The 26,094-nt window shown below is 47.5% G+C and overlaps 1 protein-coding gene across 7 annotated transcripts in view; it reads left to right on the top strand.

The window, feature by feature from the left end:
- ATP6V0A4 (ATPase H+ transporting V0 subunit a4) overlaps nt 1-26,094 on the top strand; it is a 71,427-nt gene that overhangs the window by 3,371 nt on the left and 41,962 nt on the right. The window contains exons 1-7 of one of the 7 annotated variants that reach the window (XM_037049108.1): nt 13,927-14,083; nt 14,172-14,237; nt 15,541-15,699; nt 16,179-16,312; nt 17,783-17,985; nt 19,020-19,098; nt 19,374-19,468. In XM_037049108.1, coding sequence (XP_036905003.1) covers nt 17,869-17,985; nt 19,020-19,098; nt 19,374-19,468 — 291 coding nt within the window. In that variant the 5' untranslated portion in view covers nt 13,927-14,083; nt 14,172-14,237; nt 15,541-15,699; nt 16,179-16,312; nt 17,783-17,868. Of the gene's footprint in view, nt 1-13,925; nt 14,084-14,171; nt 14,238-15,540; nt 15,700-16,178; nt 16,313-17,782; nt 17,986-19,019; nt 19,099-19,373; nt 19,469-26,094 lie in introns of those variants that run through there. The other 6 variants (XM_037049109.1, XM_037049105.1, XM_037049112.1 and 3 more) reach the window with 6 other exon arrangements.

Here is a 26,094-nt window from a genome sequence, read left to right on the forward strand (position 1 = left end):
TGGAATGGCCTCTGACTCTGGGAAAGCTCTTTCATTGCTTCTTTGTTTTCTCTTTCTTTAAGATTTTATGTATTTATTTTTAGAGAGGGGAAGGGAGGGAGAGAAACATGGATGTGTGACAGATACATCTATCAGTTGCCTCTCATGGACTCCCAACTGGGGACCTGGCCTGCAACCCAGGCATGTGTCCTGACTGGGAGTTGAACCCGTGACCTTTTGGTTTGTAGGCCAGTGCTCAATCCACTGAACCACACCAGCCAGGGTGGGAAGGATATTTCATGTTGAGGAAACTTCCCCTGTGATTCTGAGAGGCCCTTCCACTGCTTCTCCATCTCTGGGAAGAGACTGCTGGCCTTGAACTTAGGGCTTGCCTTTCCAGTTAAGCCACTGAGAGAAGAATCCCGGCCCTAAGCACACAGTGCCTGCCATTTCCTAACTTTTGAGCTGAGATGGGATCCATGGCTCCTCTTGCATGTGGCTTTTGTTTCACAGAATAATGTCAGTGTCTAGTAACTCATGGGACCAAAATATGTAGGCCTTTACCGGAGTAGTAGTTAGTTGATAGAGGAGATTAACCTCACTCACTGCCACTCAGTTACGGGTCTATAATTGGGAGAGAATGCGGAGTATCCATGTGAGAAAAATGGAGAGCTACACAGGGTTGAGCTCGGAGATGGTGCCACAGAGTTGATGCAAGTGAAGTGAACAAGCACGCAGCCCACCCCTTGGAACCATTTCTGGACAGTTCCCAGGGTGATTCATTCAGCTTGCACTTAATCCACTATTGCACTAGGGGGCGCTGGGGCCACTGCCTGGATTGAGGTGGGTGAACAAGAAGAATGGGACTTCCTCCTGGCTAAGGCCATTTTCCCCTTGGGCCCTAAATCCCATCCCCCGGCATCTTCTCACCGGTGTACTTCTTAATTTCCAAACAGGGAAGTTTTCTAGCTATTGTTATTGGTTTCTAGCTTAACTGCATTGCCATCTGCAAACATATTTTGATGGTTCTATTTTTTTGATATTAAGAACGAACATATGGCCAATTTTTGCAAATGTTTGGTGGCACTTGAAAAGCGTGTCATCCAGTTCTGGGTTCAGTATTTTATGTCAGATAAGGGTGCAGATGTATATTTTTCCTGTGTGTGTGTGTGTGTGTGTTTTAATTGGTCCATTTAGTCTGTTGAATAAAGACAGATGACTGGATTTTTCTCCTTTCCTTGTAGCTTTTTCTGTTTTTGCATTCTATATTTGAGGTTGTAATTAGGCCTTATTCAAACATAGAGTTATGACACCTTTGTGGTGCACCGAACCTTCTTTAAAAAATTGTTTTGTAATATCCCTCTGAGCTGTTGGTTTATAATAAAAAATATATATTTGGTCTTTGTCCAGCTTCCTGGCACAGAGCTCCTAAAACCCTTAGAATTTTCTAAGCCATGCTGACAGAGGTGTCTTTTGTTATGCTAGGGAGGTGACTTTTGGACCACGCCTGAAGATGGGGTCTGGTTGCCGGGGAAACCGGCCAGGCCATTGGAGAAGTAGCGCTTTCAGTCCTTTCTCCAGACCTTTGGGGAGAGGAGAGGAGAGGCCCTGGAGGTTGAGTCAATCGCCAATGGCCAATGATTTAATCAATCATGCCTGGGTAATGAAGCCTCCATAGAAACCCAACAGCACGGGGTTCAGAGAGCTCCTGAGGTGGTGAGCAAGGGGAGGTGGCGGGAGACAGGCAAGCCTGGGGAAGGCACGGAACCTGTGCGCCTCCTCCCTGCACCTTGCCCGATGCATCTCTTCCATCTTGCTGTTCCTGAGCTATTTCCTTTTGTAGTAAATCAGTACTCTAGTGAGTAAATGGGTTTTCCTCAGTTCAGTGAGCCTTTCCAGCAAATTAATCAAAGCCAAGGAAGGGGGACTTCTGATTGACAGCCAGTTGGTCGGGCGTGGAGGTCACCACCTGGACTTGTGGTTGGTATCCTGTGTTGGGGCGGGTTGTGGGAACCTCCAGTTTGCAGCTGGTTGGTTAGAAGCACAGATAAACAACCTGGGCTGGCGACTGGTGTCTGAGGTGGAGGGTAGTCCGTGGGACGGAGCCCCTTTCCTGTGGCATCTGATGCTGTTTCTGGGAAGGTCATGTCAGAGCTGAGCTGAGTTCTCAGACGCCTGCTGGCATCCGAGGCAGTGCTTGGAGCCGTGCTTGCTGGTGAGAGGAAGCTGTCCCCTCCCCATACGTGCTGCCTCCGTGAAGTTCTCTTTGCCTGATATCATGGTAGCTCTTCTGCCTGTCCTTGGCTTAGTTTTGCATGGTGTCTCTCGTCCCATCATTTCTCTTGAGTTTTCTAAATCTTTATTATGTTTTAGATGTGTACCTTATAAAAACATAGTGTAGGATGTTAAAAAAAAATCCAGGCCGACCATTTTTGTCTTGAATTTGGCCCCTGAATCTGTTTACATGGAAAATGTTCCCTGATAGATGTGGGTTTGAATCTCCACCTAAGTGCTCTCTGGTGTTCCCATCTCTCTATTGCCCCCTTGATTGCTTTCTCATTACTTTTCGATTGAATCTTTTTATTATTCCTGTTTTGTAGAGAGATTCTATCATGCGTTCTTATCAAAGTCTAGTATTAATTGATACTCCTACTGCCTTCACAAGTAATGTGAAGGTTTTGGAACTTGAACTCAGCTTACTACTCCTGATTTTTATACCCTTAGAGTCACATATTTTAACTGTATGTATACTTTTTAACTCAATAAGTTATTTTATGCAGTGAATGTTTAAATTTATCCACACATACACCAATTTATTGTTTTTTATTTTTTTCTGCATGTGTGGTTTTCCATCTGCAATCATTTCCTTCTCCTTTTAGTGTTTCCTCAGTGAATGGTGAGTGCTCTCAGGTCTCGTCTGGGTATATTTTCATTCTTCATTCTTGAAAGTCATTTTCCCTGGGTGTAGAATTCTGGGGTGAAAGACATCTCCTTCCAGTGCTAAAAATATTATTCTATTTCTTTCGACTCCCATAGTGTCTGTCCATCCATCCAGTTGGTATTCCATGCAGTTGATTTGCTTCTCTTTTTTTCCTTTGGTGGTTTCTAAGGGTTTTGCTTTGTTTTTAGTGTTCAGCACTTTTATTCTGAAGAGCTCAGGCATGGATTTCTTTTTATTTGTCTTGCTTGGTGTGCATAGGCAATTGGATATGGAGTTTGATGTCTTTCATCAGTTTTGAAAAGTTCTCAGCCATCATATACTACCTATGCCCGATTCTTTCCTCCTCTTCCACGACTCCAGTCGCCCACTGTGTTCTCTGGCTCCCTGCCCTCTTCTTTATTATCCATCTTTTTTGTTTTTATGTGCTTTTGATATTCTCTTCCCTACCCTTTATTAAATCTTGTGACATCTGTGCCTAATAAAAGAAGGGATGAAAGAAGACACTTTAGGTGACATAAACAAACTCTGACACTTCATGAAGTGGACAGTCCCATTTTTGGAGAACTGCAAAAAATAACGCAAAGAAGCTTTTATAAGATAAGAACAAGGAAGAGACAAAGAGAAAATATCTGATTGGCTGGGATGACATAGGCAACCTTGTTTAATGTGAGAAGGCCAGGGTTGGCTTGGCGTTTGGGGATTAGCTGACTGAATCCACCGCATTTCTGGTCAAGTGGAGCATTTATTGGCAGGGACACAAAAGGTATCTAAATCATGGTGTGCACCCCGGGCAGGAATGGCTCCATCTGGGGCCTGAAACTTATTTCAATAGTAACTACCCAGTGGGTTCTTCATTTCAATTGTATAACTTTAGTTCCAGAATTCCTGTTTTGTGTTTTTTTTAATAGCTTTATGTTATTGAGTCTTGTTTTTCAACTTTGTGCATAGAGTGAACATAATTATTTTAAAATCTGTGTCTGATACCCTTAGTGTTTGTCTATTCCCAGGAGTCTGTGCCTATTGCTGGTTATTTCTGCTGGTTCTCGTTCATGTCTTTGTGCTTCTCTGTGTCCCTCATTATTTTTTACTGTGTGGAAAATGATCATCACACACAATTGTTTGCAGAAATAACTTGAGACCTAGGATGATGTTCTCTTCCTTTAGACGTGATTTTTTTTTTTGGTTGTTTTAATCAGGAGCTTGGGGGCAAACGCAATCAGCCATCATGTCAGGGAAGCCTTCGAAATGGAGCTGATTTCTAGCTAAGTTGTACGCTTCGTGAAGGTCAGTTTATTTTGGTTGCCTTCCCTTCTACGGTGTAACTCTTTTTAAAAAGTTCCCTTCCCCAAGGGGATAAGCAGATAAGCACAAAAATGTACATCCAACATTCTCCGTCTCAGTGTTCCAGGGTTTGTAAAAATGAAAGCTTAGAAGTAGCTTCTACTGGAATAAAAGATTGCTATTAAGATGACATTTTAGAATAACATTTAATTGTTTAGAAACACATTTGCCATCTAACACAAAGCAAAAAAAGCAGGCTATAAAACTGTATACTCAGGCCCTGGCTGGGAGGCTTGGTTGGTGGAAGCATCATCCCAAACACGAGAAATATGTTGTAGGTTCAATTCCCAGTCAGGGCACGTATGTAGGTTGCAGGTTCAATCCCCATCCGGGGCACATGCAGGAGGCAGCCGATTGATGATTCTCTCTCACATTCATGTTTCTCTCTCTCTTTTCATCTCTCTCAAATCAATTTAAAAAACAACCATATCCTTGGGTGAGAATAAAAACAACCCTATATACTCAATGTGGTTCCAGTTCTGTGACACCCACATACGGCGAAGAAAAAAGTTCGAAGCGTATCCTGTTCAGATGTCAGCGGTGGTCACATCTACACTATCCAGTCCGGGCTGATTTTCATTTTCTTCTGTACATTTTCTATGTCTTTCAAATTCTCCACAGTGACTGTGTTACTCCTATAATCAGGAAATAAAGTCAAGTTAGTACAGCTTACAAAAGAGAATCTTCCACAGAAAAGCAACCCAATCACAATGGAGCAGGTAGAGTACATCGTACAGGATCTGTTGGATGGCTTGGAGAAAATTTTCGACATCTTAGAATCTTCTTTCCCATTTTTAAAACAACCTTCATTTGGTTTAAGTTGTGTAGAGTGCAGAGAACTGCTTATTATCAACCTTTGCTCTCGGGGCGCCCAAGATGTACAGTGGAATGGAAAGACACTCCCAAGAATGTTCAAGACATGGACACGGCTGGAAGTAAGACACAGAGAAGCACGCAGAATCTCAGTGTCAGAAAATGACTGTGCGGCCGCCCAGCCCAGTGCCCTCTACCCCTGCCCCACGCAGAATGTTAAAGTTTTTGGTGTGGCTGTACTTGACCTTTCCTGCCTCTCAAGGTTGTTACTTGGACTTCTGCTAAAATACCTCAAGTAACAGATGTCTTACTAACTTTTTTTAATCCTTCCTCAAGGATATTTTTAATCCTTGATTTTAGAAAGAAAGAGAGACATTGATTGGTTGCCTTCCATGTGCACCCTGACTGGGGATGAAACTAGCAACCTACGTGTGTGCCCTGACTGGGAATCGAACCCTCAACCTCTTGATGTACAGGACAATGCTCCAACCAACCAAGCCATCCAACCAGGGCTGATGTCATGCTAATGTAAGGCAGCCAGTTCTGCTGTGGGATAGCTCTAAGGGTTAGAGAAGTTAGTGAGTTATTGGCATTGGACAGGTGAGGGCATTTTAAGGTGAAGTCAGTGAACAGGGGAGGGAGGGGCAGATCTGTTCAGCGGCACGACTCCGCGAGTGGAGATTTCCAGCTCTCTTCAAGGTCCAGTCTTACCATTTGTACAAAATGTTTCTGTTGGCACAACAGGGCTTGTGGTCAGATTTATGTTTTGTTTAATAAACAGAGATCTGTATTCTCAAGAGAGTAATTTCGAACTAAGGTTTGTGGCAAGGGAACCGCATTCTTGTGGTAAACAGCCATTTCTTTTTCCAGTTTTGATCACATGAAACTAAAAAGGACGAAGGAGCTGAGTCGGAGATTGTTGGCTGCCTCTTCCCAGCACCCGCTGTCCTCCTCCTCCGACTGCGCCTTTCTGGCCTCTTCTGTAACTCCACCCCCCCCACCCCCTGCCCCATCTCTCTGTCCCTCCTCTCTCTTGTCCAGGGCCTTGGCCCCTGGTGGGGGGGCGGTCAACACAACCAGCCTGAGTCAGGAGTTCAGGATCCCAGTTTTCATGTTGTGACATCCTGTGTGACCTTGGGGGAAGTCCCATAACCTTGGTGATGAGGCTACCTGAGGGTACTGCGGGGGTCCTTGGCGGGGGGAGGGGGGGGACATGAGGGGATAATCCAGGGAGATGCTGCCTTCAACTCTTCGGGGAAGACCTTTGTCTGGGTCCTTGGGACTCCTGCCAAAAGAGTAGGGACATTAAGTCCTGTGAGAAACTGAGAAAAGACCCTGAGAGCCCGGAGCCTTGGGTCTGGCCCCAGCTCTGCCACTGATCGGCCAGAGCAACGCTCCCTGGGTTTCTCTCTCTCTTTCTCCCCGCCCTTCCTCCGTCTCTCTCAAATCAGTACATTAAACATTATTGTATCTAGAATCTTCATTACTTCTTCTTATGTAAAATCCTTAAATGTATTCTGAAGCTACGAGGACAATGTCCCACACAGGAAACACTCAGGGGATAATGAGCCAAAGCATGCAGTTTCCCATCTCGCCCGTAAAGGGATTGGAGTAGGTGATCTGGAAATTTTCCTCTAGTGCTGGGATCCTGTGGCTCCATGCTCACTGCGTGTATTAAATGGAGAAAGAAGAGAAACAAACTCATAAACTACTTTATGTATCTATAGAAAATACAGGTGAAGTCATGCTAAAAAGAAATTCCTGGATAGAGTTTATAGTAAATATTAGAATAGAAAAGGCAACTAACATTGAGAGGCCCCCGAGTGAAAAAGCCGTGACAAAGTCTGAGGCATTCTGTCCTCTTCCTGAGGACATTTTGTTTTCCTCAGTCTCACTCCCAGGTGGTCCGTGACTTGGCCAGTGATGAAAGGGGGACATAGACGTCAGGCAGCTCTGCTCTGGGGAGAAGAGAAACAGACAGGACCAAGCTACCTGGCGGTGCAGGAGAAGGAAGCTGCGGGGCTCTGTGTCGGAGGGTCGCCCCCTAAGGACTGAGGGGGCCACGTGCTGAAGGGGAGACAGTGGGGCGAGATGGGGACTGGAGGGGCATGTGGCTGTCGGTGAGAGCCACAGGGAGGTTCCCTCTCTCGGCACGTGGTCTAAAGGACAGAAAGCCATAGAGCGACAGTGCGGGCCAAAGGGATGTGGGGTAGCACCCCCGTGCATGGAGTGTCGTCACTGGAGAAGGCTGGTGGCCAGGAGGGAGGGGGTGACACTGGTTCCAGCAGGGAGTCATGGACTTCAGGGAGCTGATGACGTAAACTCTTGGATGTTACCACTGACTGATTGCACCTAATTCTGTGTGTGCAAAGTCGAATATACAATTCCCTCTCTTTTGTAGCAACCGCAAGCCGCTTTCTTTCTGTTTCTAGCACTTTCCTAGTTGGGAAGGTGTGTGGATGGGGGGCTTGGTGCCTGGCCAATGGTGGCAGGCTGCTAGGTCAATGGATGATAAAATCAATTCTTTGAATGAAGGTGATCTGGCTGGAATTCAGTTCAGAAAAACCAGACACTTTGATCAGGTTGTTACTTTTGCGGTTAGATTCTTCTTTGTGGATTAAATCTCTTGCAGGCATTTTGGCTTGCTCTCCACTTACCCTTTCGTTTTTTTTTTTACATCATGTGGATCTCTTGTAAATTGATCTTGTACAGCTGGACATTGTTTTGCACAGTATCGTCCTCACCCTGGGTACAGGGCTGTGAGGACAGAGGAGGCCTTTTGTTCAAAGGAATGTCCTGTTGGAAGGGCGGCGAGGGCAGGGCTGGCCTCCTCAATCCATGAGAGCCGTGTCATGGAAAGCCCTCGGGGCTCAACAGTGCCTCCTGGAGGTGTGCATGGACCTGTGTGGGGGCTGCAGCTGGCACTGTGCCCCAGACTTGTCTACAGCGTGGGGACAGGGGTATTAAACCCTCAGTGTCAAAAACAGTCTTAGATTATATAGGGACTGATTCTGCTCTGTGCAGGTCATTTCTCTCAAGACCCAAGGCCAAATCTAAGTGCTATTTTCTTCAACGTGTTGAGTTGCAGATTTAGATTTTGAGTGTGTGTGTGTGTGTGTGTGTAATGATGACTAGAAGAATTACTTGCTTTAAAAAAAGTCAGTGACACAAACAATTAATGCAATGTGAGCGTACTCTCTGGCTTCGAGTAAGTTGATACTGTAAGATGTCACGTACAAAATACTGAGCTCCGTCAGGACACTTGCGGGAAAGTGGAGAAGATATCTTTGTATGGTTCAAAGTGACTGACTCAAATGTACGTCACGGGAAGGAAAAGTGGAAGTCGCCGTTTTCTAGATGGGCTGTGCAGCTGTTTTCTTCGCTTGAGAAAATCAATGAAACCCTCCCGTGACCCCTCATTTTCTCATCGGCGGCTGCCCTGCCCCCTCCTTCCCTATCTGTTGACTCCCCAGTTCCAGTCTTCCCTTTGGATTTGACCCCTTATGTTCCTCTAACGTAGGCCCTTTGGAGTCATAGTAACCTCCAGATACTTGTAGGGCTTACGCCTTGTTTTGTTTTGTTTTGTTTGAGAGGGGAAGGGTGGGAAAAGGGGAGGGAGAAAAACATGAATGTGAGAGAGAAACACCAATCAGTTGTTTTCCACACATGCCCCGACCAGGGACCAAACCCGCATCCCAGGCATGTGCCCTGACCAGGAATTGAACCAGTGACTTTTTGGTTTGGGGATGATGCCCAACCAACTGAGCCACAGCAGCCAGGCCTAGGGCCTCTTCTTGAGTGACCACGCCACCATTCTTTTTTTTAAAATATATTTTATTGATTATACCATTACAGTTGTTCTATTCCCCCCTTCATTCCCCTCCACCCACACACTCCCTCCCCCATCATTCTCCTCCCCTTAGTTTATAACCACGTGTCTCAAGTTCTTTAGATTCTATATTTCCCCCACTATTCTTGCCCTCCCCCCTATCTATTTTCTACCTACTGTCTATGCTATTTTCTGTGCCTTCTCCCCCCTTCTCCTCCTCCCACCCCCCTGTTGCTAACCCTCCATGTGTTCTTCATTTCTATGGTTCCACTCCTGATCTAGCTGTCCTCTTGGTTTGCTTTTGTTTTAGGTGTGGTTGTTAATAACTGTGTGTTTGCTGTCCTTTCACTGTTCATATTTTTCATCATCTCTTTCTTATATAAGTCCCTTTAGCATTTCATATAATAAGGGCTTGGTGATGATGAACTCCTTGAACTTGACCTTATCTGAGAAGCACTTTATCTGTCCTTCCATTCTAAATGAAAGTTTTGCTGGATAAAGCAATCTTGGCTGTAGGTCTTTGGATTTCATGACTTGGAATACTTCTTTCCAGCCCCTTCTTGCCTGTAAGGTCTCTTTTGAGAAATCCGCTGACAGTCTGATGGGTACTCCTTTGTAGGTGACTGTCCCCTTATCCCTTGCTGCTTCTAGGATTCTCTCCTTCATTTTAGTCTTGGCTAATGTAATTATGATGTGCCTTGGTGTGTTCCTTCTTGGGTCCAACTTCTTTGGCACTCTCTGAGCTTCCTGGATTTCCTGGAAGTCTATTTCCTTTGCCAGACTGGGGAAGTTCTCCTTTATTATTTGTTCAAATAAGTTTTCCACTCGTGGCTGTTTCTTTCCCCCTTCTGGTACCCCTATAATTCGGATGTTGGAACGTTTAAAGATGTCCTGGAGGTTCCTAAGCCTCTCCTCATTTTTTTGAATTCTCATTTCTTCATTCCTTTCTGGTGGGATGTTTTGTTCTTCCTTCTGGTCCATTCCATTGATTTGAGTCCCAGTTTCCTTTCCATCGCTATTGGTTTCCCGGACATCTCCCTTCATTTCAATTAGTTTAGCCTTCATATGTTCCTCTAATTTGTGACTATAATCAACCAGTTCTGTGAGCATCCTGATGACCAGTGTTTTGAACTGTGCTTCTGAGAGGCTGGCAATTTCTGGGTCACTGAGAGTTATTGGCTCTGGGACTTTGAGTTCTTCTTGCGCCATCTTTTGGGCTGTTCTTGCCTGTTCTGTAGCAGGATTGGAGCCCTAAGGCGTTCACTAGAACAGGGCAACTAAGTCGCTGGGTTGTGACGTTGTATGTGGGGGCGGGGTCAAAGAGGAACAATTGTGTCCCGTCTGCCGCCTGAAGGCGCCTGTCTGTGCCTGCCGCCTGAAGCCCCCACCAGCACCGCAGCCACCACCATCACCAGGCCCACGCGTTTTGTTCCACTGCACTCGAGTGTGCCACCGCCGTCAGCCCTCCACCACTGGGTTCGCCCTCTGGGGCCTGCGTGGTCCGTCTCACTGTGTGCAAATGTGTGACCGCGGTCAGTCTGCCCCACACCCTGACTGGGTCCGGGCCACTTGCGCGCCTAGGTCCGGGGATCTGTCCTGCCCGACCCTGCTCCGCTGCTGGCTCCGCCCCTCTTACCGTCCCTGTTGAACAGTTCGTCATTGTCGGACTTCCGTGTAATTCAATTTTCTGGTCTTTGGGTGTGGCTTTGTTCTCCAAACCTTTGTTGTATTCGAACTTGGCTGTGGGAGAAGGCACAGTGTTTCCACCTATGCCTCCATCTTGGCGGAAGTCACCACGCCACCATTCTTGAGGAGACATTTCCTTCTCTTGATTTCTCACTCTCTGACCCCCNCCCTCCCTGCCCCCCCCCCCCCCCCCCCGGTTTTCATTCACCGCCTCTCACCTTTGAGCTCTCCCATGCTCAGGCCCGACTTTATTGCTTCCCCTTGTTGCGGGTTGAACTGTATCTCTCCCCTGGTCCCCAAATTCACATGTGGAAGTCCTAACCCCTCAGAAAAGGAAACCGTGTTTGGAAATAGGACTTTTGCAGAGGTAATTGGTTAAGATGTGCTCCCACTCAGACTGAAGTAGGCTGCATCCCTAAGCCAGTAGGCGTGGTGTCCTTATAAAAAGGGGAGATTTGGACACAGACACACACATGAAAACATAAGGAACTTCTGTAAGCCAAGGAACCCCCCCAAACGTCCAGCACACCACCAGAAGCTCAGGGAGAGGCATGGGACTGATTCTCTCTCACGGCCCTTGGAAGGAACCAGCTCTCCTGATACCTTAATCTTAGATGCGTAGCCCCCAGAATTGTTAGACGATGAATTCTGTTGTTTACACTGCCCACTTTGGGGTGCTTTGTTAAGGCAGCCCTGGCAAGGGGGTTTGCTAAAGCTCTATTTCTCAGGGTTCTGTTGAGGCTAGCCCGTAGTAAGCATGATCCGTGACTTAGCCATCGCTGTTAAGGTTATCATGGCCGACTCCCCTCCTCTCGCTCTATGAGAACAGGACCATTTGCTCATGCTTTCCCCTAAGCACCTAACACCTTGCCTGGCACATTGCAGTGGCTTAACACATACTTTTGAGATTCTTTTATTGTCACTGAAAATTTGTTTTCTATTTAATTTCTTCAGATTAATAAATGGACACAAATTTTAAACACCGAGTAGTCTGAAGGGCATTTCCCTGATGGTTAGTGACGTCGAGCATCTTTTCATGGGCTAATTTGCCATTGTGATTCCTCTTCGGTGAAATGTCTCTTTGTGTCTTGGGAGCATTTTCTCCGATTGATTTTTTTTTTTTCTGTTGAAGTTTGAGAATTCTATAAATTGGGGATATCAGTCCTTTATCAGCTCTGTGGCTTGCAGATAGTTTCTTCCAGACTGTAACTGGTCATTGCATTCTCATCACAGGGTCTTTTTGCCTCGCAATTTTTAAAAATAAATGTTATTTTTCTGGGGACTGTAGGTGTCCTGTCTAAGAACTCTTCACCATGCCCTCGATTCTGAAAATGATCTCCTGTGTTTCTTCTACAAGATTTATAGTTTACCTTTTCAGTTTGTCTCTGATCCACTTGGAGTTTATTTTTTAATAAGGCGTGAGGTTCAGATGGAGATTTCAGTTCAACTTCCGGCCTGTGGAGGCCGATGACCTCAGCACCATTTGTCGAAAAGACAATTGTTTCTTCTGTGAATTGCTTCTTCACCTTTGCTAAAAAATCGTTTGACGAGACTTGTATGGGGCCATTCCGGCTTCTCTGTTTCCTTACGTCACGGCGCGTGTCAATCTTTCTACCAGTGCTCCATCGTGATGACCGTCTGTATTCTTGAAACACGGCAGAGTCATTTCTCCCATTTCGTTCTTCTGTTCACTAGACCTCTGCTGACTGTCCTCACAGACCCTGGCTGGGAGGGGCAGGAGCGCCTGGGTACTGCTCCCCACAAGACCTCTGCGCCCTGAGGAGGGGGCGGCCTCATTACCAATGGGCCATGGTGAGAGTTCTGATTCGGTCTCTTCGGACACAAGCCCAGCACAGATTACCAGTTACCACAGGGCAGGGCTGGGAGTTCAGGGTCAGCCCTTGGCCTTCCCTGACCCCGCACTGGTGGGGGGTGTCACTCTGGAGCAGGTGGGTGAGGGTAGAAGCCTAGGCTCTCTGCTTGGGCTTTGCTGGCATCAGTGGTGTGGGCCCACAGATTTTTCTGTGATATTTGGCTGTGTAAGAGTGCTCACTATCTGGAAGTCCTCTTTGGCTAGGCTGCCCTTTTCTTGTCCTTTCGCTAGAGAGAGAGCAGGCTTTCTTTGGAACATTTCTTGTCTGTCTGTGTTGCAGCTTCTGCAGCACCAAGTTGAGAATATATGAGGCAACAACAAAAACAAAAAACCCTAGAGACATAGCTCTGTGACATCTCTCTACCCTGAGGTCCTTAGAAGTTGTCTTCTCTCCACCTTTCAGACTCTTCTAGTAGTTGTTGTATATTCCTGGCTGGGTAGCTCAGTTGGTTAGAACATGGTCCCGATATGCCAAGGTTGTGGGCTCGATCCCCAGTCAGGGCACATACAAGAATAATCAATGAATGCATTAATGAGTAGAAAAGCAAATTGATGTTTCTCTCTCGCTTTCTCCCCACTTTTCCTCTGTCTCTCTCAAATCAATAAATTAAACATTATTGTGTCTAGAATCTTCATTACTTCTACTTCTTCTTATGTAAAGTCCTTAAATGTATTCTCAAGCCACGAGGACAATGTCCCGCACAGGAAACACTCAGGGGATAATGAGCCAAAGCAAGGGTGTTTCTCTTCGGCTTTTGCTTTGCTGTTCCCGCAACTTCTTGTTTGCAAGACTGGCCCATTTGCACCCTCATGCCTCAGTTCAGACGCTCCCTCTGAGCTGGGCTTTCCCTGACCACTTCCCTAAAGTCGCTGCCGTAGCTCTAAAGCCCATGTTTCTGCAACTGCACTACTCAGCAAACTTGCAGAATCTGGCTGACCGATTCCTTGTTTACCACTGTCTCCCGCCCTGTGGACAAAGCTTCCTGGAGAAAGGCCTCGTCGCTGTTTATGGCCCTGTCCCCGGAGCTCAGAGGCACACAGACTCTCAGTAAATATGGAACTGATGAAAGACGTCAGGTTGTTTACAGCGACACATTTATTACAAATAGTCCTGCAGTGGACATTACTGGAGTTAAATTTGGTTTATGTTTTTAACATTTTTTCTTTAGGATGAGCTTCCTCCAGGGGGATGATCAGGTCAAAGGACGTGCAAATTGCCCTTTGGAGAGATTGTGCTTGTTTCTAGTCCTGCCGGGGTCCCAGGAGTGTGCTGGCCTTTTGCACCTTTGTCTTGGGGCTTCAGGAGAAGAAAAAGCGAACTTTAACATAACCTCTCCCTTGTGCTTCCACATTCTAAACAGATATCTAAGATCCTCTCCTATTTTGCAGTTAAGGACACCACCCCCCAAGGTTAAGCAGCTTCCCCAAGGTCACGTGTGGTAAACAGCAGAGCTGAGATCCTGACTCAGGCAGTTCCGCTCTGGACTCTGCTCTTGGCCATCAAGATGTACTTTCTTCTCTGTGTGTTCCTCAGTGACTCCTGGGCTCCAGGACGTTGAGAACTGCGGCTCCGGCTCCGCAGCTGAGGGAGGACGCAGCACCCCCCAGCTGGGGTGAAGAGGTGCAGGGCCCTGGGCTGGGGTGGGGTTGGGACGGGGGCTCCTCCTGCCCCCAGGAGCTCACCTGACTCTGTGTGTCTCCTCCTGCAGGCCCCAGTTCTGACCTTCAGGCTCCGCTCTGCGAATCCGGAGTTCAGCCTTTGGAACTTGGCCCTGGTGAGTCTGAACTTTCGTGCGGATCTGCCCTTCGGGGACGGGTGGGTGCAGGCGAACTCTGCTTAAACCCCAGCAGCGCCTTTTCCTTCCGCGCCTGCGCCCTCAGAGGCCCTGCCTCCGCTGTCCCAGGTTCCGAACCCTGCACTTAGAAGCTGATGGTTCTCAAATGCCTGCACCAGGCTCTTCCCTGCTGCCTCCAGGCTCCAGTTCAAGCTTTCACCCTGTTTTCTCAAAGAGATGCTTCCGATCTGATTACATGAAAGGATCACCTCAGGGGCTTATTGAAAAGGCAGATCTCAGACAAGCTGGGAAATGCAAACAATGAGGGGGGTATTCGATGTCAAGGACTTGTTGTGGTATTTTAGACCTGACCATGGTGTTGGATATAGAGTTGACCCTTGAGCGAGCAATATGGGTCTGAATTATGTGGACCCATTTATGTGCAGCTTTTTTAAAAGTAAATACATACAGTGCTGTAAATGTTTTTTCTTCATAACATTTTTTTTCATTTAATCAGAAGTTCATTTATTTTCTTTTCACATTCATTATTACTTTGTATTAGTTTCAGGTACGTAGCATAGTGGTTAGACAACACATTTTTTAGCTTATTTTATTGTAAGACTATAGTGTATGGTACATATACAAAACATGTGTTAATCAACTGTTCATGTTATTGATGAGGCTTCATTTTAACAGCAGGCTATCGGTAGTCATGTGCTGGGTGAGTCAAAAGTTATATGCAGCCCTGGCTGGGCAGCTCCGCTGGTTAGAGCATCATCCCAATGCATCAAGGTTTTGGGTTCGATCCCCAGTCCGGGCACGTACAAGGATCAGCGGCTGAACCCATAAATAAGTGGAACCCCAAATCGATGTTTCTCTCTCTCTCGTCAACGAAGTAATTCATGTTAAAAAGTTACATGCAGATGGTCAGCGGTAGGTGGTTGGCAGAAGAGGGGAGCAGACTGGGCGAGGGGTCGTTGCAGGTTCAAGATCCAGTTGTGTGTGTGTGTGTGTGTGTGCACATACATATGTGAAATAATCCTTGTCTTTTAGGGATGCATACTAAAATATTTTGAGAGCAATATGTGATGTAAGGGATTTGCTTTCAAATAACCCGGGGCAGCTAGAAGCAGAGAGATGGTACAAAAATGAAGAACTGCCGACGCTCAGCGGTCTCTACATCTCCCAGTCGGGCACTGTTCCCTGTCCTTTTGCAGCTGCTTTAATTTTTCCATAATAAAAAGTAAAAAACAAACAAACAACAAAACAGAAAGCACCCCTCAGTCTGGGGTACGTTTTACAGGTACCCCAAGGTGTACCTGTCTGCCCCACCTGCAGAAGCTGGTCCACGTGAATGCAGAGCCCTGCGGAGCACGGCACCGGGCCAAGGGGAACGCCTCCGATTGGCTCATCCCCTGCTCTTTACTCCTCCTGCAAATAACCGGGAAGGACACCGTCTTCGGTAAGATAAGAATTTTAGCCGTCGGGTATTTATAAGGTTTTATCTGTCTGTTCTCCTTTCAGAGTAAAGTGTTTTTGAAAGTAATTGTTGATAGGATGAGGAGTGTGATTTTTTTTTTTCTTCTCCAAAACTCCTTTTTAATGGGATTTCATTGTTCCCACGGAAAGGAGTGCTTTGCTGTGGGTGGCAGATACACATCAGAGGCAGGCCGTCTCTGGGCCCTTCTGAGGCCTTGAGAAACCTCTTCCCAAGCCCTGCATTCAAGGTTAGGGCGGGGAAGGGTAAGTCACTTTCGTTGCAAAAGACAGTCCGTGCTTCCTTGTTACCAGAGGGCACAGGCGAGGGTTGGGGGTAGTGCGGTTTGAGCAGGTTTGTCCTCACTCAGACCTGTGTTGATACAACAAGAGCCTGCCTCTAGGCTCTCCGGGCGAGCCTGGGAAGGAGAAGTACCCTGAGTGGCTGCCTCACTGTCACCCCAGGGAGGCCACCTGTGGAGTCCCCAGCCGGCAAAGGCTCCTCGCTCTGGGGTTGGTGGAAGGAAGTTCCCGGAGAGCTGCAGCCCCGGCTGCAGGCCTCCAGCCCCCAGTCCAGGACCTGCTTGGAAGAAGCTGGGGTAGGACGCGGCGCTTTTAGGTCTGCATGAAGCAAAGTCTTCTGTCTCTTTCTATGAAAACATTGCTTCATCCATCAGAGAGGGCAATGTGAAAAGTTGATTTATTTTGTTGTCAAAAGGCAAAATTAGGGACCAGACTATATATTCAGGAGGGAGAGGAGGAAGTTAGCTTCCAGTCGATAAATTGGGAAACATTTCTGAAGCGCAAGCTTATGGTGAGCTAGACTGGTGATGGAGTGAAAAATATACCAAGTTTTAACCTCATGGCTTTTGCTGGCTAGTGGGCAATATGAACAGTAAACAAGTAACTGTGGATGATTGATATTCTTGGGCACTAGAGGAGGGCTTAGTTCCCTGGGGCTGTTGGTGGGGGTCAGCAAAGGCTTATGGGAGAAGAGGTTCCTGGGCAATGCAGAGCCTCCCCCAGGGAGGCAGGGGCCAGGGGCCAGGGAGGAAGGGGTTGAGGTTCTCAATCTAGGGGAAAGCATGGACGAAGGTCCTGAGGCTGGAAGGGCCTGGGGGGGCAGAGTCCATGTGTCTGCAGAGCAGTGTGGGGAGCGATGAAGCCAGAGCAGGTGGGGGGCAGAGGCCAGAGTATGCCACCCTTGGGGGGCTGGCTTTACACCTTTTTCCTGTGGGAAAATGGAACAATGGGAGGATTAGTACAGGAGGGGTAAACCCAGTGTCTGGCAAACAGTCGATATTCTGTATGTTATTAAATGACGTGAGGAGAAGGGGCCCGCTCTCGAAGTGAGCTCTCGTTCTTCCAGAAGGTGGGACTTGGGGGGAAACAGTGTGGTTGGCAGCAGCAGTGCCCTCTAGAGGGTCTTTGATGGAAGTGGATTCTAGATAAATATCCTTATTCCATATAGAGGATGTACAGATTTATTTCTTTTTACTGACTGCACAGGGTTGTGCTGTATCAGTTTAACCACCCCCTATTGATGGGCATCTAGGTTAGATCCATGTGTTCTGTACGATGTTACTGAAACTTCCTGGTGGAGATATTGGGTCATGAGTGTAATATAAAGTTTTTTATTGAATTTATTGGGGTGACATTGGTTAATACAATTATAAAGGTTTCAGGCATACCATTCTATGATACACCATCTGTATATTGTATTGTGTGTTCACCACCCAAGTTCTAATTTTTATTATTATTATTTTTATTTTTTTAAAGATTTTTATTTATCTATATTTAGAGAGGAAGGGAAGGAGACGGAGAGAAACATCAATGTATGGTTGCCTTTCATGGGTCCCCTGCTGGGAGTTGGCCTGCAGGGAACCGGCCTGCAACCCAGGCATGTGCCCTGACTGGGAACTGAACCGCGATCGTGTGGTTCCCAGGCCCGCACTCCATCCACTGAGCTACACCAGCCAGGGCCCAAGTTCTACTTTTTAAATTGGGAGTGGTTCCCGTTGGACTCCTTCCCCACCCCCTACCCCCACCCCCCGTTTGATTTAATTCAGCTTAACAAAAATGTTTTCATCCTGAGGTTTTCACACACTGGCTAACTGCGGCATCCTTGTCTCCTGCAGACCAAGGCCGGGGCAAGATGGCGTCCGTCTTTCGGAGTGAGGAGATGTGTTTGTCACAACTGTTCCTCCAGGTGGAGGCCGCCTACTGCTGTGTCGCTGAGCTTGGGGAGCTTGGGCTGGTTCAGTTCAAAGATGTAAGCACTGCATTCTTCAGAGGCCAGAGCAGGGTGGAGTGGGTGTGCACAGCCCTTTCACACCACTTCTTGTTAGGTAGCGAACAGGTTTCAGGGAGAAGAGCTGGAGCTGGAATAGGAGCAGTGTCGTGGGTCTGGTCCTCCCACTCGGGTCCGCGGTATCACTGGCTGGGTGACTGGCAGACATACCCTCCCTTCTTGCACATTCGTCTCCAGGAATGTTTGTGAGCTCCACTGTACTCACTATCCGTTAGATGCATCATATTCTACTTCCTGTCCAGCAACCTCAAAGCATGGGATATAGCCACTTGCCACGCCTCGTTCCGAGGAGAACGCTTCCTGACTTGTCCATCCAAGGGCAAAGTACCCTGGAGTCACATTCTCTAGCGTGACATCCTGGGACTGCTGCCTCGAGTGGGCTGTCAGGGCATTATTTCCCAGGGGCACCTTAGATCCTCATCAAGCTGTTTGAATCCAGTTCAGAAAACTGGTCTTTACTCTCTCCTTCCTCACCAAGGTCAAGGTCCAAACTAAGCTCCTGCCTGGAAGGATCATGTCTTGTTCTTTGTGTCCCTAGTTCCTAGCACAGGACCTGACATGGGGCACTCCCGCACTCACATTCAGTGGGCTGAGCTCTGGGGTCAGCAGCCCAAGGACGCCAGATTTTTGTTAATGACCTTGACACATTGCATAGAGCTGTGCAGTTTTCAAGGTCCTGTTATATTTGTGACTCCATTGAGGATTTTAAGGCTCATGAGGGTAATCCATGCAGCTGAAGTGAGGGGACCTTAACTGTGGGAGGGCTCTGTGTCTCTTAGAAGGCTAGCCAGGGAGGCCAGAGCGCAGGCATTCGGGGGGTTGAGTATAAGATCACCAAGGTGTGTTTTACCTGTGCTACCTCTCTCTGTACGGAAATAGCACTCTCTAAGACAATTTCAGTGACATTCTCCAGCATTAAAAAATATAATAAAACAACCAGTACGATGGCATTCGCTGCTACTAATGTGTGCCGTGTGGTGTTTTCCCGCCTCTAGTTAAATGTGAATGTGAACAGCTTCCAAAGGAAGTTTGTGAATGAAGTCAGGAGGTGCGAGTCCATGGAGAGGATCCTCCGTAAGTCAGACCCACAGTCTCACTGGGAGCTGGTGGGGAGGGAGCTGGCCTGCAGGTCCTGATTAACAAGCCTGTCCCTCTGGTGACACTTTCCAAGTGATCCTGGAGGCTGGGTCAGGGAGCTTAGAGATTGGACCCGGGAGCTGCATGGGGCAGGTCCCCGAGGCAATTCAGGCAGCTGAGCGGTCAAAGCCACTGTCCTGCCTGACCCCCTTTCCTAGGTATGAGGATATATAATCACCTTGGGCTCTCTCTGGTGGTGTTTCTTCCCTCAGGTTTTCTGGAAGACGAGATGAAAAATGAGGTGGAGGTCCGGTTGCTGGAGAAGTTCCCACCGACACCCCTCCCACGGGAAATGATTGCCTTGGAGGTAGGTTCTTCCCCAGGAGGCAGCTCTTTTCTCCTCTCTGGCTGCATCCCCGGGGAATCTCGCCCTGCTTTGGAGAATGGATTCCTTTATGGGCACAAGATTCTTTTCTTTTTAAAAATAGTTTATTTATATATTTTCAGAGAGAGAGGAGGGAGAGAGAAAGAAAGGGAGAGAAACATCTATTGGTTGCCTCTTGCCCACGCCTCACTGGGGTCCTTCCTGCCTGCAACCCAGGCAATGTGCCCTGACTAGGAATCGAACCAGCGATCTTTTAGTTCGCAGGCTGATGCTCAATCCGCTGAGCCACACCAGGGTGATAAGATTCTTATAGGCAGCCAAGTCTTATCTACATGGTGCCAGTGAACAGGCCTGATGCTGGCACAATGGGTCCTGCCGTCCCTCTGTGCCTCCCATCACCATGTGGCGCATGAACACCCCCAGGACTTCATCATCTTGTAACCGGAAGTTTGTACCTTTTGACCACCTCCACCCATGTTGCCCTCCCTCCTCATCCTTGGCCTCTGACCATCACCAGTCTGTCCTGTGTTTGGTTTCCTTATTTCAGAGTCCACGGCTAAGTGTGATCATAGAGGCTCTGTCTTTCTCTGCCTGACACATCTCACTCGGTGTGATGCCCTCGAAGTCCATCCATGTTGTCACAAATGGCAGGGCTTCTTTCTTTTCTGTGACTGACTAATACTCCTTTGTATTCGGACACACCACCCTTTCTCTCTCCATTCATCTTGGCCATGGTAAATAATTCTGCAGTGACCAAGGGGATGCAGATATTCTTTTTGGAGATAGCGATTTCATTTCCTTTAGATAAATACCCAGAAGCGGAATTCCTGGATCCAGTGGAGTGTTTCCGAGTTATCTGGTGGCAAACAGCTGATGAGCTCAGTCGAGGCTGAGATCTCAGACAGGCTTCTGGGATCCAGTGTGAGAAGCTAGCGGTTTTCTTCAGCCAAGGACCTGATGGCTGCTGGGGCACCCCCTCTTTCTTTGCCCTCTCCATCTACTTTCCTTTATAAAGCCCCGAGTTCCCATCATGCCCAAGGCACCTTAGAAACCAGCCCTGGCTGGTGTAGCTCAGTGGATTGAGCACGGGCCTGCGAACCAGAGGATCGTGGTTCAAATCCCAGTCAGGGCACATGCCTGGGTCGCAGGCCAGTTCCCGGCAGGGGATGCAGTTCCCGGCAGAGGGTGCATGAGAGGCAACCATACATTGATATTAGCAAAAAAAGAAAAAGGAAAGAAACCAGACTTGGCATGTCCTTTAGCAGCTTCTGGTACAGAAGGTGAAGTGAGGGGGTGGGGGGAGGCGGTGGGAGAAGATGTCAAAAAAAGATGGCCCTGTTGATCCTATGTTGAGTTTTTAAAGGTTTTTTTATTATTTTAACCCTCGCCCAAGGACATTTTTTCATTGCCTATTTTTAGAAAGAGAGAAAGGGAGAGAGAGAAACATCGATGCGAGAAACCACGGTTGGGTGCCTCCCATGGGTGCCTCCCATACATGCCTCGCCTGGGATCAAACCCCTAACCTGGGTGCCCTGACCGGGAATGGAACCTACAACCTTTTGCTGTATGGAACAGTGCTCCAACCAACTGAGCCACCCGGCCAGGGCAAAACTGGAGTTTTTAATCCTCAGGGGAGGAAGGACTCCTTAAGGGAGCCTGGCAGATAGAGGGGAAGCCTCACTCAGCCGAGCCTTTTCTCCAGCTCAGTTTATCTTTATTTTCTTTTAAGATAACTTAGAAGTCTTGGAATTTCTTCAACGTCAGTATTCCCTACACCTAGGTACTCTAACAGAGATAGGAGACTGGCAACTCCTGTAGAAAATATCTTGGATCTCTCCTGTCCTGTTAAAATCTAGATATTTAGGGAGAAAGCTTTTAACCAAAAAGCAGTGACTAGAATCTCTGTAGAATCATTTCCAATTCCAGTCTTATCACTGGTCTCCTAACACCACCCCTACTGATTGACAGCTCGCCTGCCACCCTTGTCCCCTTCACCCCCTGTCGCACCCAGACCTGCTGTGGGGACTGGGAGACGTCCCTCTGGCTGACGCTTTCACCCTCATCTTTATGTCTGAGTCTGGGCAGAAGTTCACTAGATTTCTCAGCTTTCTCCTCACCATCCCCTTCTCACCTGCCTCCTGCCACCAGCCTCATGCTTGTCACGGGATTGCCACTGCCTTGCTCAAGAGTGTAGGACAGTTCCCTCCTCACCTGTCAGATGCCACTTGGCCCCGGAGCCTGCTCTCCCCAGTTCTGTTCTACCCCTCGAATCCCGCACTCGGCTGGGGCTGGTTTCTCTCGATCCATTTCTCAGCTCCAAGCTGGTGTTCGTGCTGGACTCATGCCCAGAGGCTAGAGAGCCCCCTCCTTCAGATCTGACCACCCCCCAGACTCAGCTTAGCTCCGCCCCTGCTCCATGAAGCCTTCTCCGGCTGCACCAAAGCACATGAATTCTAACTTTCTCCGAGATCATGGACTCCTGGTCAGTATTACATTTTTGTAATTTATCATCTGCCTTAGTGGTTCTCAGGCCTCCTGATCTCAGGCACCTTTAGACTCTTGAACATTATTGAGGATCCCAAAAGGCTTTGTTTACAGGGGTTATCTTTATTGATATTGGCTGCATTAACAACTAAAACCAAAAAAAAAAGCAAAATATGTATTAATTAATTGAAAAATAGTATCTCATTACAAAGATAATTCAGTCTTACACAGACATGTAGTTAAAAAAGGGGAGGAACATTGCAGATAATTGTGGATGGTCTGTTTTGATATTACACTGAAACCTGACAAGCACGGAGACTTTCTTGCTTTCAGCAACCAGGTAACACACACGTTATTGTTTCCAAAATTGAGTTTCAGATAGTTCCTTAAAGAGTCAGTTCACCCAAGTGAGTTTGGAGTCGGCTGCCCGATAGGTTTTGAAGTGCTGTTCTCACGCACATTTGTAGTGGGGACCAGTTAGGCAAGGGGGAGTCGTGTGTGTGTGCCAGCCATCTATACTCAGTATTTTCCTGCTGGGCATTGTCTATTGTACAGATGAAATTAAAACAACATGAACTGATGAGAGCATGGATTGATTGATTGGTTGGACTGATCTGGCCATTCCTCCAACATTCTTAGAAAGGAGAAAGCCGGCAAGATTGCACAAGAGGCTTTCGGCCTTTGTCTTGTAGAATTTCTAGAGGCCTCCCGACAGTCCCAGAGGAAGTATTAATTCAGAAAACAAATCTGTCCACTGATCTATCATCTCAGCAAAAACTGCCCTAACTCTTCTCTTTTCAGGCTTTCTTCTCGTCAGCTACATTTTCATATGTAACTATGTATCCGTAACCTACCTTACAGTTTTCTCCTTTTTGCATCTGCTATCCCACTGGGTACCACTTCTTAGTGCAGAGTTCTCCAGAGTATTTTGAAGGGCAGTTTTTAATGGGATTGTTTTTAATGGGATCCTTGAGTGGACAGAGCAAAAATGGAAAGAAGTGAGGATCTGGGTTTCCCCCAGAGTTGTGCCGCTGTGGCCAGGGCTCAGAACTCGGGGAGGTGCCCGTCTCTGAGCAGGAGGGAGCAGGTACAGCCGAGGCTGCGTGATGAGCAGTATGCCGGCTCGTTATACAGTTCTCTCCCCTTACGTTCGAGATTTCACAAAATAATCGTCAAATATTCAGCTTTGTCTGATATGAATGTGCTTTGGGGGGACGTGTACTAACATCACATGGATATGGTTTTTTTTTCAAAATCTCTTTGGTAAGGTTGTCTTTTGTATACATTTTTAAAAAGTCTAGCATGGTAATCTCTGTCTTTTAATAGATGACCTCAATCCATTTTCATTTATTGGGATTACTGATTTGCTGGCTTTCTGATAAACCGTTTCTTTTGTTTTATTTTTACCTCTCTCCTCTTCTGCCTTTCTGTAATACTTTTCAACACTCCCCCTCCCCCCCCCACCCCGCCGCCCCTTGGTTTAAAAACCATAGATCGCCCTGTCTGCTGTGGCTCAGTGGATTAAGTGCCAGCCTGTGAACTGCAAGGTCACCGGTTTGATTCCCAGTCAGGGCACATGCCTGGGTTGCAGGCTGGGTCCCCGGTTGGGGGGCGTGCGAGAGGCAACGGATCGATGTGTCTCTTGTACACTGATGTTTCTCTCCCTCTTTCTCTCTCTCCCTTCCCCTCTCTCTGAAAGTAAATAAATAAAATCTCAAAAAGAGAAAAACAGCGAAAAACACTATAGATCAGAGTTACGTTTGACGTCTCACAGTACATTCTGAGTAAATTTTTCCTGTAAGATCTGCTGCCGGCTCAGTGATGGTTCCTGCGTGGACAGCCTGTAAGGTTCTGTCTGTGTTCCATAGTTTCGCTATAAAGTGTTTAAGTGTGGCTTTATTCATGGTTGTTGTCATTAAATATTGAATTAATAAAGTAGAATTTTTAGAAAAAAGGGTTGAAGGGATAGGATAATGATCCAGCCAAACCCCACCTGTGTAAGAGGAAGGTGAACACAGTGGTGCTCTGAACACCCTGAGTGTGCCCCTCCCCCTCCCCTCCCCTCCCCTCTTGCAGATGTCACTACCCCGAATCTATTTTTTTTTTAAGATTTTATTTATTTATTTACCTTTAGAGGGGAAGGAGAGAGGGAGAGAAACATCAATGTATGGTTGCTTTTTGTTCATCCCCTGCTGGGAGTTGGCCTGCAGGGAACTGGCCTGCAACCCAGGCACGTGCCCTGACTGGGAATTGAACCACGATCCTCTGGTTCGCAGGCCTGTGCTCAATCCACTGAGCTACACCAGCCAGGGCAACCCCGAATCTGTTTAGTCTTCTAAATAGCTTATGGGTTAGCTTTGCACCTTTTAAAATTTTACATAAGTGGACCTCTACGGTTTGTGCAACTTGCTGTTTCATCGTTTTACTTTTTAAGACGTCACGTTGTTTCGTGTTTCTGAGATTAATCCATTTCCACTGCTGGGTAGTGTTCCTTTTGTTGAATGTACCACATTTCACTCATTCTGTTGTTGCTAGACATTTGGATAAATGAGTGATGAGCTTTCATATTTTAAAATTATTTACTGTAGCCCAGTCTTGCATTCACCCATGTCATCTGTAGAATTTTGAATTTCAATAGCTAATTTCATATCGCCAAGATTTCTAAGTAATTTTTTTCTTAATCTACCTGTTCTTGTATTTTAGAACATATTTGTTAATTCTTATTTTTCCTTTTAGTGGAAATAATACTTGCATTTATCTCCTTCCACATTTCTTGAAAACTTCAAATTCTTGTGAACTAGTCTATAAAAATCATTCCATCCCATGTGATTTTGTGTTTTGATTGTTGATTTTGTTGGTAATTTTTCTCATCATTACATTTTTTTCACTTTTTCCATTTGTATTAAATGACACAAAACAGCTATCATTCTTTTTTTTATGATTTTATTTATTTATTTTTAGAGGAGAAGGGAAGGAGAGAGGCAGAGAAATATCAATGTATGGTTGCCTCTGGTGTGTCCCCTGCTGGGAACTGGCCTGCAACCCAGGCATGTGCCCTGACTGGGAACCGAACCTCGGTTGTTTAGTTCGTAGGCCTGTGCTTCATCCACTGAGCTACACCAGCCAGGGCAGCTATCATTCTTTAAACACCCCAGCATGCAGCTGGTCCTCTCAATTCTGAAGTCCCACCCTCCTTGGCCTGTCCCTCACCCTGTTTTCCCACTTCCCCTGCCTTTGTAAATACCCAGCCCCATTCCCAGCCATTTTCAAGTGATTCCCCGAAGCCCAGCTCCTCTCTGCCTGCACCGCTGCCAAATCGCGTGGCCCTTACCCCACCCTCACCCCTCCACCTCCACCTCCGCCCCAGCCTGCCCTCTGGGCCTCCCTCGGTGGGGATTCGAGCTCAGCTCTCCGGGATGAAGCGCAGAGACCCCGGCCAGGGCTGTCAGGAACCTGAACCTCACAGAGGTGACACAGACCCAGGCTGGGGCACAGTGTGGGGATGGTGAAGAGAGGAGTCTCATTTCCGGACCCACAGTCTCTGAGATCCCCTTTCCCCAGCATCCCCCCACCCAGATCCCCAGGGGAAGGTTCTCAGCTCCCTAGACGGGGCTCCCCTGCTTTACGCCCTTGGCTGCTTCTCCAATCAGCTCCCAGAAACCCCTGAACTCCAGTTCAGGGTCATTGCAGCTGCCCGGGCTGGCGATTCCCTCTTCCAGCCCACAGTAGATCGGCCTGGGGGACGCAGCTGCTAGGTCACCAGGTCCCGCAGCTTGGAGTAGGCTGGCCTGTCCTTTGGCCCTCCACTGGGTACTGGCGGTGGCTCTTGATGAGGTCTCCATGGCCCTGTCCACGTCACTGATTCCTGGGCACCCTCGGCAGTGGCTGACTGACGCTGTGCCATGGTGCCTGGTGTGTGTGGTCCTTCGATGAGCATCTGGGGAGAGTCCTGTCATTCTGTAACCTGCCCCAAAGGAGCCGATGGTTCGTGGTCTGCCCGCTGACAGCCCCTGAGACAGGACAGGCCCTGGGTTTCTCCGTGAGCCTCTCTCTCTGTGTGTTCTCTGTGTGTGTGTGCTGGAAGGGCAATTATTCTGTTCTTTGTTTCCACCTTCTTGCCTTCT

The sequence above is a fragment of the Sturnira hondurensis genome, unplaced genomic scaffold (assembly GCF_014824575.4).
Source record: "Sturnira hondurensis isolate 20B ecotype Veracruz unplaced genomic scaffold, ASM1482457v3 Scaffold0006437, whole genome shotgun sequence".
Lineage (NCBI taxonomy): Eukaryota > Metazoa > Chordata > Mammalia > Chiroptera > Phyllostomidae > Sturnira > Sturnira hondurensis.